The following is a 10,676-nucleotide window of genomic DNA, read 5'->3' as shown; positions in this document are numbered from 1 at the left end:
CAAACCCTTGTCTCTTCTTGTCCGTCCCAGCCCGGGACAGGAGACTGGACACTCCGGCAGAGTCTGAGCTCGGCCCCTCCAGGGCCTTACGGGCTGCACCCACACTCCTGGAGGGCCCCCACCTTGAGTGGGAGGAGGGCCTGAAGCCTGTGACAAAGCCTGTGTTGTTCCAGAGCACCCCCCCCAACCCAACGGCTCCTGGGACTTAGCTGCCAAGGAATGGCCTCTCGGAGCCAGGCTGGGCCAGGCTCCTGCCCGAGGTGCCCCCACAGCAGGAATGTGGGCAAGGGCTAGGGGGGCTAAAGCGCTTAAGAGATTAGGGGCCCCTCCCCTTCCAGGGGCAGGGCTCTAAATCATCCACCACTCACAGGATTAGCTGCTGAAAGGAACTTCAGAGAACGATTCCATCTCCTGGCTTTTCAGAGGAGGAAACTGAGGCACAAAAAGATAACTCGCCTAATCCCAGATTGGAACACAGGATCTGTGACGCTAGATGCCAGAGTTCTTCTCACTCACACGCACTGCCTAAAATGGCTTTATTTGGGCAGCCTTTTAGGGTGGGCCATGAGTGACCAGCGGAGAGTGCGCTGGGCCTGGGGTCAGGAAGACCTCAGACACGTAGCTTGTGAGCAAGGCCCTTTACTGCGCCTGCCTCAGTTTACCCATCTGTAAAATGAGCTGGAAAAGCCGCTACAGTGTCTGTGCTAAAGGATCACAAGTTCCCTCCAGCCCCTGAAAGTGTCTCTGACAGTGTCCAAATGGTAGCCTAGATCATGGCGGTGACTGGCTGTTCCCGGCTCTAGTTACCTCCCCTGGCAAGGTTTCCCATCAGGGTGGACCTCCCACCTACTCCCACCCATTCCTCCTCCCAGCTACAGCCCCAGAGAAGGCCGCCAGGCAGAGCCAGGGAGGGGAGGGGCAGTTTAAAGCTCCATGGAGCCACTAATCCCTGGGGTCCAGTGGGCTGTGGGGCACCTCGGAGGGTCCGAGCCCAGCGGCAGCCGAATGGCCGGCGGAGACTGATCCAGAAGGGCTTCCATAGGTGGAAACAGCCAGAGAAGCCCAGGTCAGTGGCCTCCAGACCCAACACGGCCCTTCCGGCCATTCTGGACGGCGTGGGAGGTTGGGGAAGCCTGGGAGAGCGGAGGACCCACAGCCAGAGCGGGCGACATAAGTGGGGCAGGACCGAAGCTGGAGCCGGGGCCGGGAGAGCGGGTTCAAACGCTACCAACTACCCCGCCTAGTGATAGGACCCTGGGCAAGTCAGCACCTCCATTTCAGACCAAAAAAGTCATTTCTATTTTTATTCTGAACTTAACTAGAGCCAGAACCTGCCTTTTCCTCATAGCAAAGGACTTTACACAGAGACCCCGGTCTCTGCTTCCCTTTTTGGTACATACTACGCTCGGCTTTCAAAGATGGATGCTTTCAGCTCTGAGATTCTGCTCTCTCTCTGCAGCTTCCTGGTCTCCTATTCTCTTCTCCCCATTGGGGGAAAAAAAGCCCCATTGACCCTGTGTGTGTGTGTGTGTGTGGTTTTTTGTTTGTTTTTTTGAACCTCAGTTTCCATCTTTGTAAAATAGGAACAATAACCTTTTATTCTAGATGTTTGCAGGGCAGCTGTGAGTGGAGGTGTAATGGGCACTCTGAAGCCTGAGACAAACCTGGCTGATGGGAAGTCAGTGGGGAGGGGGATGTCTCTGTCACAACTAACCAGGGGCCGGTGTCATGGCAGACTGGAGGCAGAAGGTGGGGAAATAGAGGAAGTAGGAACAGGGATCAGGGTGAAGAGGCAAGGGCTCAAGGGAAGAACACATCCAGCAGACACAGGAAGAATAGGAGGATGGAAAGTTACTTGGATGTCCCGAGACAACAAAAATAAGCATCTCCATCAAATGGAGAGAACTTGTTTCCATAGGATGGAATGAATCTGAGCCTCCATAGGTGTGAACTTGAGCCCTCATAGCATAGAGTGAACTTGAGCCTCCACGGGATGGAGAGAACTTGAACCTCCATGGAATGGAGAGAATTTGAGCCTCCACGGGATGGAGAGGACTTGAGCCCCCACGGGATGGAGAGGACTTGAGCCCCCACGGGATGGAGAGGACTTGAGCCCCCACGGGATGGAGAGGACTTGAGCCCCCACGGGATGGAGTGAAGGGAGGAGAGGGAATTGCTGAGTGATGACGGCTGTGAGACACAGGACCTCCAGCCCCGTGGAAGGGCCCTTAGAGAAGGGACCAAGAGGCAGGGTCTTCAGGAGAAGCTAGCTCTCAGGAAGCACCAGGAGCCATGAGGCTGGGGGGGGGGCGGGGGACTTTGTCACTGATGGGTAGAGCTGAAAGGGGTGAATGCAAAGACAGGGCCCCCCCAAGGGGATCCAGGCCAGTCAGTTGTTGTTCTGCATTTCCCGTCCCAGAAAAAAGCGACTATCCCACCCCCTGCTTCTCTAGCCTCCAGCGCCACCATCTGCCCTCTTCTCCCAAGTGCCCAAGGCTTAGGAGTGCTTGGAGCAGGTGCCATGCTCATACCGGAGGGGTTCCCAGTAGTCCCCCAGTAGTTCTCCAGCCCCTGCAGAGCCCCAGAGGATGCTGGGCCAGGAGGCACCGGAGTGGTGGCCTCCGGACCAGAGCAGTGTCCCCCCTGCCCCCAGTCCTGGAGTCTGAAGGACATGATCAGTTTGCAGACTTTGAAACATTCCAGAAATAGGAACCAGAATCTGGAACAACCTGGAAATATGTGAGGTGGATCATTATACATCTGGGGAAACTGAGGCCCAGAGGTTCTCTCCTGAAAACAACTAGAGCCAGGGAGAATTTCAGGGCCGAGCAGAGGAGAATCAAGGTTAAAGAAGGGAACGACCTTGCTGAGCCCCGGAGGGCACGTGACCTCTCCCCCACAGCGACATTTTTCCAGTCAGGGAATGGGGGAGCATCCTCAGCCCCCACAAAGAGGAGGGGGTGGAATCTCAGGTCCCCCCTCCCCCCCGAACGAAGGCTCCTCTTCCCTCTGTCCCCTTCCTGGGCGTCCCGCCTCGGTTTCCCTCACCGGTGCCCTCTCTGCCCGCAGCCCCGGCTGGCGGCCGGCGATGGGGGCTGGCGGCCCTTCTGAGCGGCCCGGCCCGGCCCCGGACGGAGGCTGGGGCTGGGCGGTGCTGCTCGGCTGCTTCGTGGTGACGGGCTTCTCCTACGCGTTCCCCAAGGCGGTCAGCGTGTACTTCAAGGCGCTCATGCGGGACTTCGACGTGGGCTACAGCGACACGGCCTGGATCTCCTCCATCATGCTGGCCATGCTCTATGGCACAGGTCTGCGGCGGGGGGGAGGGGGCTCCCTGCATTCTGCCCATGCCCTCTGTCAGTCCCGGCGACCCCGGTGACCCCCAGGCACGACTCTGGCTCTGGGAATGCTTCTGCCCTGTGTCTGGTCCCGGGGTCCCCTTCCCCCCAGCTTCCTCTGGGAAGCTCCCCCAGATAGCCCAGAGCCCCCTTGTGTCCCTTGTTTCTTCTCCAAGCATCTCCTTGCCCTCCCCAGGACTCCCAGAGCTCTGAGTGTGGTTAGACTGTGTTGCCCTCTGGCCCCAAGTTCCTGCTGGGGACCCCCACCCCTCTGACCCTCAGCTTCCCCACCGTATGTGTCAGCCCGAGCTGGGCCTCCCTGACTCCTCTCCCGAGGGAGGACCTGCCCTCTGCTCCCCAGGGGCCTTCCTCCTCGGAGCGCACCCAGACTTCCACTCGGCCAGGTGATCCAGGCTGGCTCTGGAGGCCGGAAGTCCCGAACATTAGTGACCCCGGCCAAGCTCCCCCCAATCTTGCCTGTCCCCTCCCCCCGCAGGGCCCGTGTCCAGCATCCTGGTGAACCAGTTTGGCTGCCGGCCGGTGATGCTGGCGGGGGGCCTGCTGGCCTCGGCCGGGATGGTCCTGGCCTCCTTCACCAGCAGCCTCGTGGAGCTCTACCTCACGGCCGGCGTGCTCACGGGTCAGTCCCCGGCGCCCCCTCCCTCCCCGCGCTTGCGGGGGTCTCAGGCTGGGCGCGGGGTCTCTGGGAGTCGGGGGTCCGGGCTCTCTCCCTGCTGCCCCTGACATCTCTAGAAGGGGGCGTTTGGGCCCGCACACTGTCGGGGCCTAATCAATGCCCGGGCCCAACTTTCAGTTCTAGGGTTTCCCCCTCCCAGGCTGGTGGGTGACCCCCCCTCCCCATGCCTCCCCCAAAGCCCGAGCAGACACAGCGGGTGGGACCACCCGGCTCCCTGGAGCCGCTCCCTCCTCCCGTGCTGACCCCGGCCCCTTCCCCCTCTAATCCCTCAGGTCTGGGCATGGCCCTCAACTTCCAGCCCTCGCTCATCATGCTGGGCCTCTACTTTGACCGCCGGCGGCCCCTGGCCAACGGGCTGGCGGCGGCGGGCAGCCCGGTCTTCCTGTCGGCCCTGTCTCCCCTGGGCCAGGTCCTGCTGGAGCGCTTCGGCTGGCGGGGGGGCTTCCTCCTCATGGGGGGGCTGCTGCTTAACTGCTGCACGTGTGGGGCGGTCATGAGGCCCCTGCCCGGGGGCCCCGGGGCTCAGGGCGGGGCCGGGGCCCCGGAGGAAGCCCGGGAGATGCTGCCTCTGGAGCGGGGCGGGAAGCCGTCGGGGAGCCCCGGGGGCCGGCGGCGCGGGAAGCGGCTGCTGGACCTGTCCGTCTTCACCGACCGGGGCTTCGTGGTCTACGCCGTGGCCAAGTTCATCCTGGTGCTGGGGCTGTTTGTGCCCACCATCATGCTGGTCAACTACGCCAAGGACGCGGGCGTGCCCGACGCCGAGGCCGCCTTCCTCCTCTCGGTCATCGGCTTCGTGGACATCGTGGCGCGGCCGGCCTGCGGGGCCCTGGCGGGGCTGGCCAGGGTCCGGCCCCACGTCACCTATCTCTTCAGCCTGGCCATGCTGGCCAACGGGCTGACCGACCTGTGCAGCGCCCGGGCCCGCTCCTACGGCGCCCTGGTGGGCTTCTGCGTGGCCTTCGGCCTCTCCTACGGCATGGTGGGCGCCCTGCAGTTCGAGGTGCTCATGGCGACCGTCGGGGCCCACCGGTTCCCCAGCGCCATCGGCCTGGTGCTGCTGGTGGAGGCCGTGGCCGTGCTCATCGGGCCGCCCTCGGCGGGTACGTGGTCCCCGGGCTCCCGGGGCCCGCCCGGCCGCGCTTAACTGAAAGGCTCAGACCAGCCCTGACGCCTTCCCGAGTCCGGGACTCTCACCCCTCCTGGGGCTGAGCCTCGGAGCCCGGAGCTGGGTCCCTTTCTCGGTCTGTCCGGGCCACAGGAGGCGCCCCCGGGAGCGCAGTGGTCCGGAGCCGGGGCACGACCAGCAGGCGGCCAGGTGCCCTCCCGCGGTCTGCTCCCACACCTGGGAACGGCCCCCCGGCTCCGGCTCGGCTGCGGTGAAGGGCAGGGGGAGGGGGCTGTGCGGCCCCTGACGCGTGTCCCCCTCCCCGCAGGCCGCCTGGTGGATGCCCTCAAGAACTACGAGATCATCTTCTACCTGGCAGGCTCCGAGGTGCTCCTGTCCGCCCTCTTCCTGGCCACGGCCACCTACTGCTGCCTGAGGAAGCCCCGAGGCCCCCGGCCGGCCCCGGACCATGCCGGCGGGGCCGGGGACGCGGGAGAGGCCGAGTCCGACGGCGAGCCCGGCTGCCCCGCCGCCGCCGCCCAGGAGAACCACGTGGGCCCCGAGCGGGAGCAGGCCGAGGAAGAGGAGGAGAGGGAGCCCGTGCTGGGAGGCTCCACAGAGACTGTGGGCAAGGGCGCGTTCTAGCCTCGGAGACGTGGGGGCAGGAGGGGGCTCCCGGGCCTCGTCCCCGGGGAGAGCGGGGAGCCCCCCATGCCTCTTGCGGGGACTCGGGCCCGGGGTCTGGCTCCTGGGATGCCCAGAGCTCTGCGCTCTCTCTAACCGCAGCCCCCGAGTCCCAGCAGGACGGGGTTAGCCCTGGCTACCTTTCCTCAGCAGTTTGCATGTCGCCATTTGGGACGCGGCTCTCATCCACGTGGCACTCCCGGTATGGAGGGGTAGGATGACTGAGTTGTAAAAGCCTGGGGGGGGCAGTGTGACCACATTAAGGACAATCAGGGGCCACAGGGGCGTGTGCCCAGCGCTACCCCCCTCCTCTGCCCAAGAGACCCTAAGTGGCAGGACTCGGGCTCTCGCCACAAGGGCCCGGTACGGAACAGGTTTGTCTCTCGTGCTTTCTTGGGTCTAAAACCAGGGAAGATCCCAATGAAGCAAAGCGGTTTGCTCAGCCTGAACGCCCTCCGTAGTGGGGGGAATGGGGGGGTGTGAGGGGGAAGGGAAGGGAGGAACCAGACTACCAGACATGGTAGAAAGAACACCGAGAGCCACGAGACCAGTCCTCTCATGGCGAGGCACTGGCTCGCCAGGGCGAGTGACCTTGGGCAAATCAGCCCCGGCCCCGCGCCCCAGGCCTTAAGCTGCTGCAGCCCACGGCTGAACAGGAATCCTCTGAAGGCCTCAAAAGCGGGTCCGCTGCTGCCTGAACCAGATAATGTGATTCTAAAATATTCAATAAAGTTGATAACAACACCACAGAGCACAGCTGTCGGCCCGCGGCCCTCAGACACCAGGCTGCCTCTGGTGGCCCACTTCTATTTGAGTTTGACACCCCTGGCCCCCAAGGGGCCGGCCTCCGGTGACAGCCCCACGCTGGCCAGCACAGTATTTCCTTCTCTTAAGCCTGGATCTGGGTCTCTCCCCACCCCCCACTTTTCTCTTTGGGAGCCAAACAGAACCCGTTTCTCCCTCTCCCACGGGAGTCCTTCATGTGCCAAGAGGACTCCCCCAGCCCTGTGTGGTGGTCACACCGGGCACTACCCTCTGCGCGGGTCACCGGGCTTCAAAGTCTGCCGCCAACTTTGTCGGACTTTGGATAACTCACTTCCTCCTCATTTCCTTCTCTGCAAAATGGGGGCGTTTTCTATTTTTTTGAGGATCAAATTAACCAGCACTCTGTCATTACTGTCCTGGTCAAAATGTGGTGCCCGAAACTGAACACAATTCTTTAGCTCAGATTTGACAGGTCAGAACGCAGGGACGCTCAGGGCTCGAGCTCTGACCGCCATGTTCCACGTGACGACCCCGCGGTTTCCTAAAAGCTTCGGCTCATTTTCATCCCACACTGAGGCACGGTGAAATCACCCCTCGTTCTTGCGGTCAGAAGACCTGGCTCCCAGAGCCACCTCTGAGGGGGGCCACGGGATGGGCTGGGGTAGAGTGGCCCTTCCCTGGGCCCGACTCCTCACTGGATCAAATCAGTCATTCCCCCGAATGAGACACGGTCAAAGGTTAGGAACAGTGCTCAGAGGAAGGACACTAGAGACTCTCCATATCCATGTGAAAATAAACTAAAAACCACTGACAGAAATATGCGTGTTAAAACAAAAAGGGGAATGGTAAATGCTGGAGGCACCGTGGGAGAAAAATTTTTTTAAATTTTTTTAAATTTAAAATTTTTAAATTAAATTTTTTTAAAATTAAAAAATTAAACTTACTTTTGGTGGATCAATAAACTGGTCCAATCATTCTGGACGGAATACTACACTCAAAACACTATTAAGCAGCGGATATACTTTGAAATAATGGGAGAAAGGACCTATATAACATTCTTAGAGCAGCGTTGTTTTTTTCAGTGGCAAAGATAAAACACAATCAATTGGGGAGAGCTAAACCGTTATAGTCTCTGTGTGGATCAAGAAATGACGCAGGGGACAGTTTTAAGAGAAACCTGGGAAGTGTACGAGCCAAGGTAGAAAGGAGTAAGTAGGACCAGGAGAATAATGTGTATAAAAGGATAAAACACTGTAAAGAAACAAATATAAAAGACTGAGAAATTCTGACCAATCAAGTGCCTGCGATGTGACTAATCACAATTCCAGAAGATCTGTGATAAACAGGACAGATATCCCCGTCCTAAAAGAAGGGATGGACTGGGGGCCGCTAGATGGCGCAGCGGATAGAGCACCAGCCTTGAATCAGGAGGACCCGAGTTCAAATCTGGCCTCAGACACTTAACACTTCTGTGTGACCCTGGGCAAGTCACTTAACCCCAGCCTTAGGGGGGGGGGGGGGAGAAGGGATGGACTCAAGAGTGAAGATTAAGACATGGTGGGGAGAAGAACATGGTCAACATTTTGCTTCATCATACGTGTTTATAAAAAGTTTTGTTTTTCTTGCTTTCTCAACAGGGGTAGGGAAACTAGATTATTTAAAAATAAAAATGTGTACATATAATTAGAAAAAAATAAAATTTACCTTTAAATGAGGCAATTAAATGATCTCTGAAATCTCCAGTTCTAGACTTGATCCTAAAATATCCCTGATTCACTACATATCTCACATTCTGTACTAGCGTGACTGATTTTGGAATGCAAGCCAAAGAGTTTACATTTATAGCTATTAAATCTCATTTAATTTAGACTTGGCTCATTTTTCTATTATTAGATTTTTTTTAAAGCTATCAATCATCCAGAATTACCTCAACCAGCCTTCTGTCATCCATCTGCAAGTGTGAAAACATCACTGTTATGAAAAAAAACACAGTTCCTTGAGGTTGTCCACTGGAGCCCCACCCCTCTGCCTTGTATTCCATCATCAGTCGTAATTGGGTTCAATTATTCATTCTGAATTCCCCTAACTATAGGACCTGCCATCTTTCGGACTTCACCACCAGGACAGCCGCCGTCACCAGATACTTCGTTAACTTCAAAGGTTCTCTCCTTGTACCCCACTTCTCTCCTTTTAGGCCTCATCTCTGAGGTTCTTTCCACCTGGTTAGCGGGGCTCTGCTGGGATCAGCTGCTGGAGGCATTAAGTAGGCAGAGGCCATCCATAAAGGCCAAGAGCAGAGCCCATCTGCTCCCAACAGGTCTGAGCTGGGTGGCTTGGCTTGGGGTCTGTGCTCCCCTCCTCCTCCTAGTCCATCCTGGAAAACTGTCCAGGAGTGCTCATGGGCCTGGAGCCCCAAGTCTGGGCTCTAGTTCAAGCACCAAACATTAAGGGACAGGGAGGAGAGCCTGGGGGTCTCACAGCTCTGCTCACTCCCAGCTGAGGGGATGTGGCAAGTGCCAACTCCCTCCCTCCTCCCCCCGCCCGTTTCCTTCTCTAGTAATGGAGTTGGACCAGATGATCTAAACCCAATCTTAAATGCACAGACCACGCTGGAATCTTGGGATCTGGTCTAATCCCTCATTTCACAGACCAAAAAAAAACTGAGGTCAGAGAGGTGCCTGAGGGAGGAAATGGCCAAAAAAAAAAGGACTCTGAGTCCTGGGCCTCCGAGATTGGGGAAAGTTGGGCTCTTCTAGAATCTTCCCGAATCCAAGCCCCGTGGGCCATCTTGGCTTTGTGCTACAAGTGAGACGATAGGGATCGAGACTTTCACGGTGAGGTTTCCCTGGAAGAGGGAGGTCTGGGAAACAAAGTGATAAGTGGAACAGTGCCGTGCCATGAGAAATAACAAATCTAAACGGGAAGTACGGAAAAACGTGTTAGTAACCGACGCCGGGAACCAAGAAAACGTTATCTAACAGCGTACGTGGGGGAAAACCCAAACAGAAAGTTACTTTACTGTTCAAAGAGGATTAATAGATTGGACTAGACAAGACACTCTACAACGATGGAATTCAGTAACTCAAGTGTTCAATTAACCAGAAAGTTTCAACTCCTTAGGAAAGAACTCCCTGTTTGATCAAAATTGCTGCGCAAACTGGAGAGCTGTCTGGCAGAAACCAGCATAGGCCAAAATCTTCCCCCACACTCCCCAAGACCTTCTGACTTTTTTTCCCTGAGGCTGGGGTTCAGTGACTTGCCCAGAGTCACACAGCTAGGAAGTGTTAAATGTCTGAGACCACATATATTCATTCTTTTTCTTTTTCTTTACTTTTCTGAGGCTGGGGTTAAGTGACTTGCCCAGGGTCACACCGCTAGAAAGTGTTAAGTGTCTGATACTGGATTTGAACTCGGGTCCTCCTGACTTCAGGGCTGGTGCTCTATCCACTGCGCCCCCTAGTGCCCCCAACCCCAAGACCTTCTGACTGGAAAGTGACCAGAATCAGAAGGGAAATAGATTGCACCTTAAATAGCTACAGGCAGGAGATGTATTTTTAAGCAACCAAGAGATAGAGGCAATTACAAAAGACAAAGCAGAGTACTTAGATCTGTAAAAACAAAACTAACATACCTACAAATAGCACTTTATAGTGTATATATATATATATATATATATATATATATATATATATATATATATATATATATATATATATATATATATATATGTATGTATGTATATATACTGATATGCACTTTGTACCCAAGATATATAACATCTCTGTGTGTGTGCGTGCGCGTGTGTGTATCTATATATAGACACACACACATACACACACACACACACATATAAATAAAACCAAAAACAAGGTAATCGGAGGAAAGCTCCTGGAAGAACAAAACTAATGTATCTACAAAGCAGCACTTTAAAGCAAATTTTCTGATAGGCACTTGAACTCAAGACCCGTCCCATCTGCGTGTGTATATAAAACCTAAAGCTATCCCCCCAAAAGTAGGTAATCAGAGGATGTGAACAAAGTTCTCAAAAAAAATTGCCAATTCTCAATGACCACATGAAAGAAGGTTCCAA

The 10,676-nt window shown here is 56.2% G+C and overlaps 1 protein-coding gene across 1 annotated transcript; it reads left to right on the top strand.

Moving 5' to 3' along the window:
• Nucleotides 1-914: 914 nt before the first annotated feature.
• Nucleotides 915-5,816, top strand: SLC16A8 (solute carrier family 16 member 8). Its single transcript, XM_074271691.1, has 5 exons — nucleotides 915-1,066; nucleotides 3,070-3,305; nucleotides 3,832-3,975; nucleotides 4,305-5,132; nucleotides 5,466-5,816. The coding sequence occupies exons 2-5, from the start codon at nucleotides 3,089-3,091 to the stop codon at nucleotides 5,780-5,782; spliced, it is 1,506 nt and encodes a 501-aa protein (XP_074127792.1). The 5' UTR covers nucleotides 915-1,066; nucleotides 3,070-3,088; the 3' UTR covers nucleotides 5,783-5,816.
• The last annotated feature ends 4,860 nt before the right edge of the window (nucleotides 5,817-10,676 follow it).

Source organism: Sminthopsis crassicaudata, chromosome 5 (assembly GCF_048593235.1).
Source record: "Sminthopsis crassicaudata isolate SCR6 chromosome 5, ASM4859323v1, whole genome shotgun sequence".
Lineage (NCBI taxonomy): Eukaryota > Metazoa > Chordata > Mammalia > Dasyuromorphia > Dasyuridae > Sminthopsis > Sminthopsis crassicaudata.
This window is presented reverse-complemented; position numbering and strand designations above follow the sequence as displayed.